The sequence below is a fragment of the Cavia porcellus genome, unplaced genomic scaffold (assembly GCF_034190915.1).
Source record: "Cavia porcellus strain 051 isolate PalLab524CR breed Dunkin Hartley unplaced genomic scaffold, mCavPor4.1 scaffold_15, whole genome shotgun sequence".
Classification (NCBI taxonomy): Eukaryota; Metazoa; Chordata; class Mammalia; order Rodentia; family Caviidae; genus Cavia; species Cavia porcellus.
Genome location: NW_026947498.1, coordinates 2,202,233 through 2,219,550, shown reverse-complemented (window position 1 = coordinate 2,219,550; position 17,318 = coordinate 2,202,233). Strand labels below are relative to the sequence as shown.

The following is a 17,318-nucleotide window of genomic DNA, read 5'->3' as shown; positions in this document are numbered from 1 at the left end:
CTCTCCCAGAGGAGGGCTGCGGTGGGGATTCCTACTGGAGACCAAGTCCCTGGAGGCTGTTACTGAAGATTCAGGCATGTGTGGCCTTCCCATGGGGCTGTGGGACTCCAAGGCAACACCCGGGAGAGCTAAGGGGCCTCCTTGGCTTTGCCCTCTCTGCTGGAGAGGATAGGCAGCTCGGGCTCTGCTGGAGGCCAGGCAAACCGGGCAAAAGGGCCTGGGGCTGAGGCATTTCGGGGCCCACACAATGGGGCAAGGAACAAACTTCCCAGGGTGCTCAGTGTGGGGGGCAGCTGCTCTGGAGACAGCACTCTGGGGAAGCACACGGCCCTTTGCAAACCAAAACCAAAAAAACCACTCCTGATGTGTGCAGGGGTCCGTGGAACGTTCCATTCTTTGTTGGCAAGGGAACACCAGGCCACAGAAGGCTGCCGTGAAAACATAAAGGACCCAGTGACTCAATGCATTTGTGACAGGTTTATTGTGGAGTGCTGCATGGGCCTGCCAACACGGTTCACAGACGTGACATTTAAAAACCTTGCACACTCCATTTTCCTGCTGGCTGCCCCACTGTCTGCCCCGTGAAACACGGGCAGCTGTCCACGTCTACCAGCAGCCTGCAGGGGGAGGCTGTGACATGCATGTCTCAGGGTGCTGGGAGGGTGCTTTCAAGAGCTGCCTGCTCCACACCAGCGGGCCTCCTGCTGATGGAGGGAAGGAGCAGTGATTTGTGTACAAGGACAAACCCGCAGTGAGATGTCTGAACACTTTAAGGTAAGCTGTCCAATCTCTCTCTGAGATCCCTAAGCTACAAAGTCTTTAAACACACATGACCCACCTGCTGTCTTGGTTTCCTGCAGGGAAGCAAGCAGGACACCAGTGGATTGGGTTCTGTGATGCTCACCAATGGGACACAAAGCCTTTTCTCTCCAAGAACAAAGTATCCATGGTGCTTACAGTCTGCTAAGTCTAAGTATCTCTCCCTATGTAAATAAGGAAACCTAGGACCAGTAACTTGCCTGAAGTCACCCAGCTGCTAAGTGCTGGAGGTAAGATTTGAACCCCTGCTCTAAATGGCCATTCCACACTGCTTTAGCCTTAAGGGCCCAGAAGCTGTCTGCTGTTTGCCTGAGCCGCCATCCTTCTATAGGCAGTGGCCTGTAAGGACAATACAACATGCCAAACTTGAAAGAGGAATGGAGTGAAACATTAAACTGAATTTGCAGATAAGTAGTGTTACTAGGTAGGTCTGGTGCCGGCCAGGAATGGAAATTTGAAGGCTGAAGTTGGCTCAGGTCAGGGGTGCCTGACTTTGGAAATTTCCCTGTAGCCAAGAAGGTCAAAGGTTGAGGTAGCCAGTTTGATGCTTGTGTCTTGAAAATGTACCCCAAAATGTGTACTCACTACCAATTCCAAACTCCTGCTGGGACCCCAGTGATGCAGGAGCTGTACAAGGCAGGGAGGGACTCAGTCCCATCAGCCACTGAGTCCGGACAGACGGAGAGCAGGCTCAGGGGGAGACTGCATCGCACTTCTCAGATGCAAACCAGAAAGAGGATCAAGCAGGGTGCGGGAAGGGCTGCTCTGAGAACATCGCTGTGGTCCCCAGGGCCCCAGTGTCCTGTCAAGAGCAAAACTTGTGCTCAACTTTGTCTAAGCTCTGGATGCCATCGAGCAGCCCTCCCCCATTTCCTGCAGCATCTCCCAAGTGCAGAACATGCAAGAGTGTGGGTGACAGAGACTGAAAAGAGGAAGGGAGCACAGGGGCTCGTGAGGGGAAACCAGGGGCCCTACGAGTGAGGACAGGCAGACCACAAGGGCTTCCCCTTTTCCAAGTCAGCGCTCACGGATCTGTAACAGGAGGAAGAAATGTCCATGCTCACAAAGATGACAGCTGCGTCAAGGGAAGGGATGCTTCCTCTTGTTGGCTAGGGGACCACAGGGAAATGGACTGGAGCCGGCAGCCTGTCATCAGGACCTTTCACAGAGCAGGGTCCGTCTGCTTTTGTGGCTGCATCCTGACCTCACCATTCAACCTAAAGATATCAAACTACAAAGGAAGGATTTAAGTTACCTGTGAATCACTGTGTCTCACTGCCTGTGAGACACACACACACACACACACACACACACACACACACACACACGTGTGCGCGCACACACACGCACGCACACTGGTGACTGCTGACACCTTAACGGTAGCAGGTAGCTTCTAAGAGCAGGCAGTACACTTCACAGCCAGTTGCATGGGCACAATACAAACATATCTTATACCTGATGCTCTTTTTTTTCCAAACAAAATCTTACATCCTGTGAACTGAACTGTGTAATTTCAAAATTCCTGAGAAGCTTTCAGCATAAAAATAAAACCTTCCAAAGAGGCCATGGAACCCTGCAAATGGCTTAGCCAACTGGGGTTTTCTTTTTTAAAACTGGACCCAAGAAAATGCTAGCTGAAGTGAAATATTCATATTTCACCTTATCATGTTTCCCTCTCCTACTGGATCCAAAGTATCAGACATTTATTTTTCTACCTAGGTTTGGGCCCACTTACATTGTGGTTTCTATATTCTCTTAAGGTAGTTTTGGAACTAAGAAAATGAGTAGGATCTGTTTATTATTATTTTTCTTTTTTGAGACAGGGTCTTGCTATGCAGTTCAGGCTGGCCTTGAGCTTACTTTGTAGCCCAGGCTGTTCTCGAACTTGTAACAATCCTGCTGCCTCAGCCTCCCGAGTGCTGGGATTATAGGCATGAGTCACCATGCCTGGCTTCAAATCCATTTATTATTTTATAACTTATACAAAAAATTCACTGTCAGACATGGTTTTTGGTTTGTCAGGACGCGGGGTAGATTGTGCTCCACCCCCAGCTGTCACCCGGGGTGGGGGTGTTGTTCCCCTAGCCCTGCCCGGGAGTGGAGATTCAGCCAACACCAAGGTCTCTGAGGCTTGTGGAAGTTGGGATCTTAGGAAAATGGAGACTTGGGAGACATCTGGTTTCCTCTTGGAGGGGGATGTGTCTGCCAAGAATTGGGGCTGTTTTCCCGGTCTTTCTTTTGTTCAATCCACTCATTCAGGACGTACGTCTAGCACTAACCTACCATGGGCCACAGTGGGTTGGAGCCAGGTGAGACTGCTGTCTTCATGGGGAAGAGGTAGCAATGTTGGGAACTTTGTATGGCAAAACCTACTAGTTCATGAGATTTTCTAAGCTGATTTTACTGAATTTTTCCTCCTGATGTTGCCAAATCCTTGTGGTAACCAATTCTGATGCATAACCCCCTCAGCATTTGGGGATGGGATTCTGGCTATCCCTGGGTTTCCTTCTAGAGACAAGGCAGCCACATTTCTAGCACTGAGGAGTCCTGCGATATTCAACTTTTCAAAGGGATGAATCTATGCTTCAGATCAGTGTCCCTCTGGTGTCCTTTTATGTAGGTGACTCCCATGTGCACAATGAAAATGACTGCTTGAGCTCCAGCCTCCACACCTCTGGACAAACCTATATCCCAAGGCTACTCAGAGACCAGTATGACATTAAAGAATTTAGCAGCCAATCGTTTTTAACAAATGGTTCAAAAAATAAATCCTGACACTGTTAAACCATAGTGCTAAAGAAGCTACCTCACATCCCTTTCCAATTTATTTAGGAGATGCTTTCTCTCCCTTTTAGTCACCAGATTTCCTGAGAACATAACTAGAATTGTTGAATCTAGTGCCAAGCCATAGAGGATACAGAGAATAATCAAGATTTTGACATGGGAAGTCAAGTTTCTGGGGTGTTTTTGAATGCTAATTACCAGGATCAGCAGTGGGGTACCATATTTGGACAAGGGCAATGAGGAGACCATAACCACAATGGCCAGTAAGACCATTCTTGGTTCACCTCAGCGCTGGTAACACGTGGGGCCAGGTCACTGTTTTTTGGTACTGCAGAACTGAAGCCAGAACTTTCACACTGAGCTATATCTCCACCCTTAAGTTGTTCAAGTGAGGCTTGAACTTGGGACTCTCACCCCGCCGCCATCTTTGTATCCACTCACTACACCACCCCAAGGCTGAGAACCACCATGTCAGATGGATCCTAGGAAAGCAATGCAAAATGAATGTGCTGTGAGGGAAATTTTATGCTAGCTTCACAAACTCAGAGGAAAGCCCAGAGGACAGACCTATAGAGAGGGCATGAGACAGAGGAAAGGAGAGGAACAGAGAGGAAAGAGGAGGAGAGAGCGGGGGAAAGAGAGGGGAAGGAAGGGGAGGAAAGAGAGGGGAGGGGACTACAGGTTGTTACCCACCTTGACAACCACATTCCTCCAGCCAAACTCAAGACCGGGGAAGGAACCCTGCCTTATGAAGGTGAAGGGGCCTGGGGCAGGGCCCAGCGCCTGCTGACTGGACTCATGTTCCTTGGGGGTGGGAACAGAAGCAGCTCCAGCCCACCTCCTTTGGGCCTTGGAAGTCCTGACATCACTTCTCTCCCCACTTCATCTGCTCTTCCTCATCCTTCAGGCTTCAGTTCCAACTTTACTTCCTCCTGGAAGAGTTCTTGATTCTTCCCTACCACAATCTCCCTCGCCTGCCCACCTGCTCCAAGATGGCTTGAGCAGTGTGCCTTGCATCTGCACTTCTCCTGGCTCATTACCACACACACATACACACACACGGATGTGGGGAGTTTGGCTTTCTGCTTGTTCTTATCATTAGAATAGAAATCCCACGAGGACAGGAAGCGTACTCTTCCCAGAGTCCCACAGGGCACCCAACACATGGTAGATACACCCCTGAAAAGAGTTGCTGAACTGACAAAAGAAATCACTTTTCAGCTGAAGGGCAGGGGAGGCCCAATGAGTGAGGTTCATGAGGATGGAATCAAGCATGTGATCACTGTCACCAATGTCACCAGTGTGTATGCTGACTGTCTCTGCAGGGGCAGCAAGAACACAGGGTGCCAGACAGGAGCCAATCCTGAATAAAACACAGGAAATAATGTGGGTTTCTGTTTTTGCCCACCCATATCTTCAGTGTTCAACACTCCCTTTTGGAAAAATGTTTTATATTGTTAGCCAAATCACACACCTGCCCATGTTGTCAACCACATACGCTGAAAGCCCAGGGAGATAACTGACTGCTAAATGGGGTCGGAAGCAAGGATGGGCCGTTCAGGGAGACCTGGTGAGAGTTTGATCACGCACCCCATTACCAACAGGTGGTCACCACAGCCAGGTTCCAACACCAAGAACACAGAGACATGTCCGTCTAACTTTTATAGGAAGAATTTAATTATCTATACACGTAACTAATTCAAAAGGTTGTATTACAGTTGTTAAAGCCGCAGGTTTATATATTTATATATTTTACATTCATATCCATGAAAATACTGAAGCGCTAGGGGACGAGGAGGAGCCGCCCTTGTCCCCTGCACCATGGGAAGGGAAGAGGACCTCGACACAGCCGGGAGCACAGTATCTCCGAGACACGGACACAGAGGGGACAAGTTACACAGTCATTATGAGTAGGACAGCTCAATTGTGCTTGAGGTTTCCCCCTCCCACTTTCTGTGCTGTCAGCCACAGTATTTTTATTGAAAGCTTCCAACTAAGCGTTTAAAAGACAAACATGGTTTCAGCTACAGCATAGCTAACACAGAGCAGACCATGAGCTCCATTTCATATTAATCTGCAGAAACTCCACAGTCTAGTTAAAAAATGTAAACATTGGAAATTAATCGCAGGGAGACTTCTATACATTCTTTCTTGTCAAGAAAATTACTTGTTTGAAATGTCATTCCATGAAGAGTAATCGGAATAAAACTTCATGTAACAGAGAATTAAAAAAAGACTGTAGATATTGTTGATCATAATAACCTCAGCGGTGTTGTCTACTGAGTTATTGTATGAAAACACGCAAAATTAAAAACCCCAAACAAAACACCAACTCAACCTGATAAATCTGAGACCAAGCAAAACACAGGTGCTTTCTTGTGTGGCTACAAGGTCACTGTGCAAAATAAAATTAATGCAATATGATCAGAGCATCATACAATGTAATAGTGTTTGCCACGGAAAGAACTGATTTCTTATGTACAAGATGTTTTACACATGCTCAACAAGGTACATCTGATACACACGAACAAGCACAAACACCTTCTGTTTAACTGGGCTCATTCTACAAATCTTCAGAACAGACATACTGTACTCCTCTGACTTCTACAGCAGGGGGGAAAGCCCCAAACTACACAATTTAGTTGGTAACACTGGACAAAATGGAAAAATACATCAAGTCTCAGATTTATGGACATTTGGAACAATTTTTAATAGCACATGCAGCATTCCTTGATAGTGGGTCTTTTTGCAAAACCAAAATAGCAAAGAAGTCATTGATTGATTTTTTTTATTAAAAGTCTAAAATACGTATTTAAAAATAATCTTGAAACTATTGAAAGCACCTGTGTAAAGGTGGGGGAAGTCAATTTGAGTAACTGGGAAAGCCACAAAAGGACCCACTACCCTGTGTATTTTTGTAATTTTTGCTTCTATCTCTGCAAATAATAACTCAAACATTGCGATCACATGCAACTATGGTAAAATGAGGTAAACTGCTCTGCAGTGAGTTCTTCTACTCAGAAGGCAGTAGGTGATCATGCTGGAAGTCACATGATCAAGGCTGCATCTCCCATCATCCCTCTGGGCAGTGATATGGGATAGTGGGTCTCTTTGAGGACTTTCAAGCCTGAGGGGGGGATGGACAACATATGATTCCTAGAAAAAGGAGGAAAACAACACATAAGCAAAACAAAACAATGAGCAAAATTCAAGCTAGGAAAATGAGTCAGGCATGTAAACAGCATGGTGCCAAAATGGTAAAAAAAAAAAAAAAAAAAAAAAAAGAAAAAGGAAAGAGGGGGAGGGGAGGGAGGGGACATGCTACAGAAGGAATGAAAATTAAAAAGAAACAACAAAATAAATAAATAAAAACCAAAACCAAAACAGCCCCACAAGATAGTCTCGCATTACAGAAGGTCTTCAAAGAGACTCTTGTGAATGCAGCAGTGGTCTCGCTTTAAGTTCTGCAAACAAAGCTCAGCAGAATCAGAGCAATGCTGCATGTCTTACTGGAAGATTCCAGAGAGGAGAGGAACTTGGCCACGAGGGCACTTACATTGCTGGCTGGGGTCCATGTCCGTGGTCAGCTTCACGTAGTTGGATGGGAAGAGCCCCACTTGCCCATTGACTTCCCCTTTCCACCAGTCAGGGTCCTCCTTGTTGAGGACGTTGATGATCTGGCCTTTGTTGAAGGCCAGCTCGTCGTCGTTCTGAGCCGTGTAATCGTACATCCCGATCACCTGGCACACTGCAGGAGACAGGGCTGGGTGAGCGGCTGCCCAGGCCTGGGGTGTGCACCGCAGCCCTCGCAGCCTTTCTCGTGGGTTATTTCTGCCCTTTCGGAAAAGGCTACAATGAAGTGGAAGTGGTCTTAAGGAGTTTTCAGTGTGGGGAATAGAGAAGGCAAAGGATTAAAAATCAAGACGACAGCAAAATTTTCACATTGCTTTTACTTTTTATAACATCTTCCTCTTTTTCATATTTACTGGTCAGCGGGATGTTAGTGAAAATGAATCTTTCCTTTTGAGAGGGGTGGGACCCTCAGTGCTGACTCTGGGGGACTGAGTGACACCTGCCTAGCTCTGCTGCACAGGATGGACAGCTGGGGACCAGGAACACGCTATCATTTTTCCTTCTTTTTTTTTTTCTGTAGTGCTGGGGCCCTAGCCCCAAAACCTCATGAATGCTGGCTGAGCATTCCACCACTGGAAGCACACATGCAGACCTCCTTCTCTCCATTTTTAAAGGTGAAAAATAATTATTATGTGACCTCTGAGAAAACTTCCAGATTGTATTTCAAAAGATTATTTTGTACTAGGCATGGTGGCATACAGCTGTAATTCTAGCATTCTGGGAGGCTGAGGCAGGAAAATCAGAATTTCAAAATCTGCTTGGGCAAATTAGTGAGACTCTGTAGGGATGCAGCTCAGCGTGAAGGTCCTGTTCAATCCCTAATGCAAGAGAGAAAGAAAGACACAGAGAGAGACACAGACAGAGGAAGGAAGGAAGGAAGGAAGGAAGGAAGGAAGGAAGGAAGGAAGGAAGGAAAGAAGGAAGGAAGGAAAGAAGAAAGGACAGGAAGGAGAGAGGAAGTACAGTGGGAAAAACATATCCTGCTGCTTCTTTACATTTCAAAGACATTTCTGCATCCAGGACTAACTTTTCTCCTTTCTCTCTCTCCTTAATGATTCTCATGAATCATTCTCATTCCCTGGCACCTCTTTGCTTTGGGTAGTTAGTACCATAGGCAACATGGCTTCTCCAGTTAATCTGATCAACATACAGTACAGGTTTCAGCTCCCAGCGAGCCATTTCCACAAATGATTTCAATGGGGAAAGGGCTGCCACTGATGGGGGGAGCCACCACCAGGGCTGCCCAGGCCCAGCAGATCTAGCTGATAACATACCCTCTGCCTACAAGGGGCCTCAGCTCAAGCAAGGAGGCCCCGCCTGGCTCAGGATTCAGTCATGAAGTTTGCCAATCCTTCAGGTTCTTGTAAAGGCTGCCAAGTTTTAATCTGACTTTACTGACAGCGTATAGCCCAGATATTTAACCACAAGGCAATGAAACAAAAAATTCCATGCTTCCCACAAATGCCACCCAAGGATTAGTGGCTTCATGACCCAAAGCAGAATCTGCTCCCTTCCACTCCCCTCTCACAAATATTACTGAACATCTAATTTAGTTCCTTAGATCAGAAAAATACCCGACTGGGTCAATGGCAGGGTGCTGTCTTTTTTCAGGACTCTAAGAAAGTACGCACAACATCCTGCCAGCTCAGCGAGGACCCTCTGTTACAGTAAATGTCACCAGGGAGTTAGTTATTTTGGGTCCTGTGAACACACATTACAACCAACAGACCCCCATGGCCTCCAGCTCGACCTTCGGACTGAACTAGACTTCCGCCATTTATTTTTAGAATCCCCTTTCTGTCACCTCACACCAAATCTCAATTTAAACAGCTGGAAGCAAAGAAGACAAAAAAATCTGACTTTAAGGCCAAAGCATTCACGATTCCTTCAGGAGAATTCCAACAAGGGCCCTGTTGTACCCAGCACAGTCAAGCTACTCAGACATTAGGTCCTTTTGAAAAACATATTCCATATCCATTAGCTGGGTGTCAGTCCCAGCAAGCGTGAGAAGTGCTTAAAGCACAAGTGGGAAACAATCTAGATGCAGAACAAGGCCCCTGGCGGGAAAAGCCGAAGTACCATGCAGATTGTTTTCCAAGGAGACTGGCGCACTCCCTCCTTACCTGCCGGCACGGCTGCTGACTTGGGTATCTCTGTCGGAGTGATTTTGCTCGTCCCAGGGCTTAGAAGTTTGACATAGTTTGCTGGGAACCACCCAATTTGGCGTTTTTTTCCACGTGCCTATTAAGAAAATAAGTGTATGAAACGTTTTAAGAGCTTCCTCTTCTCTTATGATACAATTTGCTTTGCTTTGGGTAAAATGTACACAGAAAAGAAATGCAAAGGGCATTAACAGTAGCATTGATGGGTTACTCTGCCAAAAACAAACCACTGACACCAAAAATTCAAATTGTGGCATCCACAGTTGGCAAAGCCTGGAATGTTTTTGCTAATGGCTGGATCACAAATGTAGGCTATTCTGTGGTGTCTAATACAGAAAGTTAATACTTGGCTGCTATTTTCAGGTAATGCAGCAGTTATAATTAATGTCAACATGGGCCTTAGGACTAATAATAACAATGATAATAGTAATATTGATCATCAATACTCAGTGTGCTTTTTATGAGCCAGGCCCGTGCCATGCACCTTATGTGTAAGTATCCACACAACAAGTCCAGAAGGACATTGTCACCAATTTCTCGATGAAGAACAAGGTTGAAAAAGCAACAGTCCCAAGGCTGCAGGCTGGTCAGAGGTAAGCCAAAATTTACACTCACATCTGTACTCTTTCTTTACGGGTAAACACACCCTTAGGTGCACGGCAGTGTACACGCAGTGTGCACAGAGCACAAGGTGTCTTAGGGTGGTGCTGTTTTCACAGAGCTCTGGCCCCCTCTCTGACTACAGCCACCCGTTACACTTCTGTCCCTTCCTCCTTCACTTTAGCCTGATTCCACACCATTTATTTCATGTTCAACCCCTGGCTGTCTGAAGGGTCGGTGTATGACACCGAAGAACGTATGGTACGGTCAGCGAGCCAAGACCTACAGTTATAAAAAGACTATAGAGAGGACCGGGGCAGGGCCACCTGTCACCCAAAAGAGAACTCTCACACACATGCACATGCATGCAGACAGACAGTATCTCTAGAAAGTGCTCTCAAAGAAGCAGCTGCCTCTGGGAATGGCGAAAACAAAGGAGCTGAAAGTAGAAGAAAACTTCTACCATGTTAGCTCCGGCTCGCACCCGCTGACATATCAGGGTTACTTTAGGCTGCAGGAGCTTTCAGTCTCTGGTCCGATGGACTGCGTGCCCTTGGTTCAAGAACTGAAGCTCTTACTTTCACAGTGCATCTGCCGACGACTGGAGCCACGTGTTCACAGGTGCCCATAAGCACTGCTATCAAGTGGACTGCCACGTGGCTCACTGTGACTCCTTACGTCCCCCACCTCTGCAGCTTTACAAGGGCAGAACAGAGCTCTGGGTGACCCCTGGGTGCATTCTCACTGACAGTCACCCTAGTGAGAGCTCCAGAAGCTACCCCTGGCAAAGGAAATCCACCCACTTTGTCATGGGTTCCTAGAACTATTCAAAATTCCTCTGAGCAAGGTGTCAGGAACGTGAGGTCTAAAAAACATGTAGCGTTGAGCCAGGGATACAGTTCAGTGGTACAGGGCCTGCTAGGCAAGGGCGAGGTCATGAGTTCAATTCCTAGTACCAAAAAAGCAAGCAAACAAACAAAAAAACCATGTAGCCTTCAAGGAACGTATCGCCTAATGTTTGGACTTAAAGCTAAGCACCTATGTCAGCACTGGCTATGAAACACCAAAGAATAGTGCTGGCCGGGAGTCATCCCCCAAATTCAGTGCAAAGGAGGTGGCACTTCTGATTGAGATGGTTCCTGAAAGCTTCTGGAAGGGGTGGGATGTGGCTGGCCCTGGAGGAACCAAAGAGAGGCAGAAGTCAACTTCATCGGGGAACCCTGAGCCAAGGAGGCAGGTACAAGAGCCTGGAGGGTTGTGACTGTTGCACAGGGCTAGAGTGAAGATGACACTGCAGAGTGGTAAGATGTTAAGGCTGCAAAGGGAAGAGGGGCACAGGGGGAAATTCACAAGGAAGGACAAAGGTCATCTCTCAAGCCTTCAAAGTAGGAGGGGAACAGTCAGACCAAAGACAGCAGGCGGTGATGGCACAGTGAAACAGGAAGCGGGCCCTGCTGGGCAGCGCAGGTCTCTCTCTGCGCATGCTGGAATAGGCCATTAAAAAGCAGCATGGAGGCTGGGGATTTAGTTCAGCAGTGTAAGCGCCTGCCTGGCAAGTACGAGGCTGAGAGTTCGATTCCTGGTATCAAAAACAAAAAACAAAAATAACAAAAAAAATGTGGCATGGAGCCAGGTATAGTGGTGCATGCCTACAATCTCAGCACTTGGGAAGCTGAGGCAGGAGGAGTGCTATGAATCTGAGGCCAGTCTGGGCTACAAAGTGAGCTCAAGGCCAGCCTGCACTGCATAGTGAGACCTTGTCTTAAAAAACAAAAACAAAGAGAAACACAGGCTAAGACAATAGCAATTTGAGTAAAATATAACTTCACGCTTGTAGTGTTTAGTCTTTCACTGACTTTGCAGATAGTCTGATCGGCTACTTAGAGGATAACGATACGCAGTGTGGGATTCTCCTTCTTAAGGTGGTAGCCATTGTTAATTCCCTATTACTTTGTTTTAAAGTCTTGTATCGTTTCGCTGTTTTTTTGGGTTTGGTATTACTCTGTTTTGTCTTGTTTGACTGTATTATATCTGATGGCATGAGCAGCTATTTCAAGCATAACAAGATATATCATGGTGGTCATTTGGATTTATTATTATCTTGTTGTGAAGGCCTCTATTGCATTCATTGTTTTGTTTTTATTGGTTCTTTCCTGTTTTGTTCTGATTTACTATGTCTGAAGGTATGGGCAGCTATTTTGAAGACAGTAAGAGGCATTATGGTAGCCAGTGATGATTTTCTTTTTTGAAATTCTGTGCCACTTACACTGTTTTGTTTTGACTGGTTTTATTTTGCTTGGTTTTAATTCTTTTTAAAATAAAAAACATTCTTTAAAAACACACAAAAACAAAAACATCAAATAAACCAAAAGCACAGTGGATGTCCTGTCCTGGACTCTAAAGGTCAGGGTTCTGAGCTAGTAAGCAGTGCTGGCCAGCACTCTGGCCAGGGTTGTTACGCTGCCCAGCAGCAAACTCCCAGAGGGAAGCTTCATCATTAGCTATACGCCAGGCTGTGCCTTCTCTTCTGCCAACAGCATTTCTTTAATCCAGTAGGAGACTGGGCATCCAGTTTGCCACAACACAGATCTTCCCCTCCTTGCCCAGGTTGGTCTGGACAACGTGGTGAGGGGAACAGTGTGTCTGGAGACCTTCCCTGGCAAGTCCTTTCCCTTTGTGAGGTGTCTCCTGCTCATGCTGTTCCGGACCCCCATCATGGGTCTGCCTGCCTGGCCAGTGCCCCACAGAGCAGCTTCCCCTTGTTTTCCCCTCCATCTCTGACTTACCTGACCCCCACACAGTCCTGCTCACAGCCAGATGCAAACTGGGTGACGTGAGAAGCAGCCCATATTGCACGCTAAAGGGCTCCTGCAGGCTCCTTCCTAGGGATACCCACAAGAGGATTCTGGAAACCCTTTGTCTCCAGAGCCAGCCATTATTTGCTGAGACCCCCTGTGTTTTGCAGCAGGTCCCATGCTCAGCTCTCCAGGAGGACAACAGGCTCGGTGCCCACTGCTGCTGTGTCCCTCTGCACTAGGACCTGACAGCTGCTAAGAAACTCAGCTCTTTGGCAGGCCCCTTAGGAAGGCTGCAGCCCCTGTCCTTCATAATATGCTAAGAAGCCAAAGGGGGCCTGCTTTTCCAAACTGGGTTTAACTCTGGGAGTAGGAGGTAGGAGGTGCAGGAAGGATACACTCTTGTTAAGAGTCAGTAAGCTCACCTTTCAAGGACATTGTCCTTCACTTACCCACAGGTGGGAGGACACTAGGTCTCTTTATGAAATGAAAGTTGTCTTTTTTTTTTTTTTTTTGAGACAGATACTATGTAGTCCAGGCTGACACAGTTACTACGCCTGGCTAACATGACAGTACTTGCCCATAATCTATGCATATCGTGTAAAATACTTTAAATCCTCTCCAGGCTGCTATAATCCCTAATAGGAGGTAAATGCTAGTACTGTAGCTCTTACTCTGCATTATTTAGGGGATAATGAACAGGGAAAAGAAAGTCCACTCACATTCAATACAGATAAAAATTTCCTCAAATATTGTCGGTTTGTGGCTGGTTGAGTTCATGGATATGGAACCTACAGCTATGGAGGGTCAACTGTAATTTCTACAGAAGTAACATTTTTTCAATGTCTTTTTGTTTAGAAATAACTTCAAACTTACAGAAAAGTTGAAAGAATAAGCAAAAGAACACTTGTACCCTACCCTTGGATTCACCTGCTGCTAACGTGCTCAACCTCACCTGCTTCATCATTGGCTCGTTCTTTGTCCCTCTCTCTTTGTCCCTGTAATTCCTTTTTCTGAATCATCTGATTACAATTGTTTGCATCGTGCTTCTTTGCCCCTAAGTACTTTGTGGGTAGTTATAGAACCACAATGCAGTTACCAATTTTAGTAAATTTAATACTGGTATGGTAATGTTATCTAATCTAGTGTCTATATCCCAGTTCTGTCCATTATCCCATAATATTCTGTAAAACACGTTTCACTCTTTCATGAGATCTAGTCTAGAATCAGATATTACCATCCATGGTCATCTCTTTTTGATCCTCCTTTCTACTGGTTTTACCTTTGCCAATTGTGAAGAATACAATCCCTCCTGGCCCCGTTAATGGAACATTCCCAATTCTGGGAATGTCCAATGTTTCCTCAGGGTTAGACTCAGCTGATGCTTTCTGTTCATGACAACTGTGTCCTTTTCAAAAAGCACAAAAACTATGCAGAAGAAGTAAGTCCTTTTGTCCTCACTGGTGATGAACACTTTGACCACCTGACTGAGGTGATATCCTAAGTGACAACTGTGAAATTACTGTCTTTTTTTTTACTGGTACCAGGGATCGAACTCACGACTGCGTGCTTGCAAGGCAGGTGCTTATGCCGCTGAGCTAAATCCCCAGCCCCTGAAATTATTGTCTTTCGCCTTGCAAATATTATATGATCTGCGGAAATCACTTTAAGACTACATATATTTTCTGTCCTTACATTTTGAGTTCCTAGATTTATTATCCAGTAAGGATTCCAACAATCTTTACCATGATGAAGGGTAACAATAACCGTTTTAAAAGCACTTTTATCTCTGGAAATGAAACTTAAAGGAAGTATGTGGAACTGCAAACTGAGTAACAAAACAGTAATAATACACATGCACACACACACACACACACACACACGAACTAAAAACAGATGTGGCTTTGCATAAACAGAAACCTCTACCATGGCACACCTTATACTTCACTTCCAGAGACCAAAATGTATGCAGGCATCAACCATCCTATAAATTAGACTTTACACTAAGGGTCTGAGCTCAGAAATTGGATGGATGAAGTTTCAGATGAAGCCTTAGCTCTTGCTGCTGGCTGTCTGAAGCTTAGGAAACAAACAGATTCCGACATGATCGGGTCTCTCACTATCCATACGCAAGATTTAGGCAATAAGGGGTTCTCTGTACTTAGCAAGAAAATTCTGTGCCTTTGAGATTTTGCATGCTCATCCTCGGACAGACAAGTTTAAACACATAGAAAAGACACTAACTTGCAGCTCTCCTTCCCACCATCCACCTGGATTCTTTTTTCGGATCAAAATCAGCTGACCAGGGGCCAGAGTAAGCTGCTCGGGACCGGTAGCAGTGTAGGAGGCGATAACCTGAGCGATTTCTGAAACACAAGATCAAACATTGCAGAGCATGGTCAGAGTGAGGAGAAGGGAACCCCCTAAGAAGACACAGGCACCCTGGAAGGTCACAGGTTAGCAGCGCCACAAGCGGCACCTGAGCTCATTTCCCCCCCATTCGAGGGAAGGAGGGAGGCCGTGATGGTCCTGTCGCACCCCTTCCCAGAGCCGCAGTGTCCCTGCAGCAGTCACACTGGGCTGATCTTTCTGAATGGCTCAGTGTGCCATGGAACTTCCTCACTGTCCAGAGTTTATTTTACCAACTTCCCGCCAAACTCCCCTGGCTCCCCACACCTTCCACCCCAGCCCTCCCAGCGCCGATGTGAACACCTGTTGCGAAGGGCTGGCCCTCATCCACTCCTTTCGCCCCTCAGTACTTGGTAAAAAACTCAAGGCAACTCTCTGCCAAACACAGTGGAAAAAGAAATTCCATTTTCCACTGAAACCATCCTAAGAGCCTAGCTTCAGGTCACTTATGCATCGTTTTAAACTCTCATTTTCTTTATGGCTCCTACTTTGGGAGTGATCCCTGAGTTTCTGCTATGCATCATGGCAGTGAGAGTTTATTTCTTTTATTTCAAGAAGGAACCTGGTGTTAAAGGAGAATTTTATGCAAAAATAATGATGCAGCGCAGAGAAAACACTATAAACAGTTCTGTACTTCTCCTGAATGTTAAAAATCCCAGCAAGACACAGACCAGGCTCTGAAGAGCCATTTCTGCTGGCTCCGATGTCAAGCATAAAAAAGTGATTTCTGTTCAGACAGCTTCTGGTACAGCTGCAGGCACTTCCCTGAACTTTCGAAAGCAACACAGAACAAACTGCTCTATTCTATGCTCACTGTCCATTGCAATGACTTCTGAAAGGAAGGAAAGGACAGCAAAAAGAAGAAAGAAAGAATGTCAAGGCAAAGAAAGGTGGAAAGACAGGAGGCAGAGAGGGCCTATGCTCTAACAGGTCTCCTACTTTCCTAATAGCTCAGGCGAGGAGTAAGGGCCTGGCACTTTGGCAAGGCCCAGCTGTGTTGTTCTGCAATCTGATGACAGGGGTGCTAAATTATGGGGAGGCCTGGGCTGCCTGCTGCTTCAGAGAGCTCAGGGAAGCACGGAAGCCCGCAGCCCAGCAGCCCAGCCCAGGATCGGGTGGCTCTGACTGAGAGCCCCAGCTGGGAACCTCAGGGGATGAAGACTCTTGAGTAACATGCCAAGGACAAGCATTACTTCCAAGAGGCTTGGGTCTGGAGAAGTCTCAGCGAGTGTCCTATTTGGCATCAGCTGTTTCAGCTCCTTAGCACACCTGGCATACAAGCCAGCGATCTGCCACTGCATTCTGTGCTCCTTTTGAGTGCCTGAGGCAGCTTGCTAGCCTTGGCGCGAAGTTAACCCCACCTGGCGTCCTACAGATGAGCTACCAAGACCCTTTGGAGTGGCAAGTATTTAAAATGTAAGACCCACAGTTAAAGAGCTTGGACCAGATGGTCTACTATCTATCTAAAGTCTAAGACCCTCACCAATCTGACGCCTGCCTTTGCTGCTACAGAAGCCCATTTAGAGCTAAGTTCCAGACAGACACATAAACCTCTCTCAACAGAGCAGTGACTGTTCCAACCTATAATAATTTCCTAAGGCTATGACAGCGAAAAAGCACAAATGACCTAGGCTAGGAAGACGGGGACGGGCCTTACAAACCATATTATTTCACATCTGCTTCCTTTTCTCTTTTGTGCTACTATTTATAGAACATGTGATTTTGTTTGAATAAACTAAAACTCTGAGTCCAGAGGCAGGACTGTAATTTTGTACCTTCAGTGTGTACCTGAGGAAAACCACCCAGTTGCTTCTAAATTAGCAAGAGCCATAATCTGATGGTATCTGTTATTCCTCCGAATTCCTCCACTGATTATGTCTTGGGGATTAGTGTTATTGTCAGGGAGTGGAAAGGGGTTTATTGAGCCAAACATGACTGAGAAACTACTAACTCCAGGTTTACAGCTCCATGCATGACAATTTCCCACCATCCTGCCCGAGTTATTTCCTTACAACCCCAGAGAACCTTCGGTCTAGTAACACCCCTGCTCCCAACGTGTGAAGCAACAGCGAAATTTCATAAACATCTATGTGTTATTAATGGGTTCCCCAAAAAA

The 17,318-nt window shown here is 46.3% G+C and overlaps 1 protein-coding gene across 5 annotated transcripts in view; it reads right to left on the bottom strand.

Annotated features, from left to right (window-relative positions):
- Itsn1 (intersectin 1) overlaps window positions 1-17,318 on the bottom strand; it is a 230,517-nt gene that overhangs the window by 47,902 nt on the left and 165,297 nt on the right. For 4 of the 5 annotated variants that reach the window (XR_010039256.1, XM_063224434.1, XM_063224436.1 and 1 more), the window contains 3 exons: window positions 15,038-15,159; window positions 9,360-9,477; window positions 7,160-7,351 (listed from right to left, as the gene is read on the bottom strand). Coding sequence is in view for 4 of the 5 variants with exons in the window: in XM_063224434.1 (XP_063080504.1) it covers window positions 7,160-7,351; window positions 9,360-9,477; window positions 15,038-15,159 (432 nt within the window). In the remaining variant the exon portion in view is untranslated. Of the gene's footprint in view, window positions 1-5,258; window positions 6,760-7,159; window positions 7,352-9,359; window positions 9,478-15,037; window positions 15,160-17,318 lie in introns of those variants that run through there. The other variant, XM_063224437.1, reaches the window with a different exon arrangement.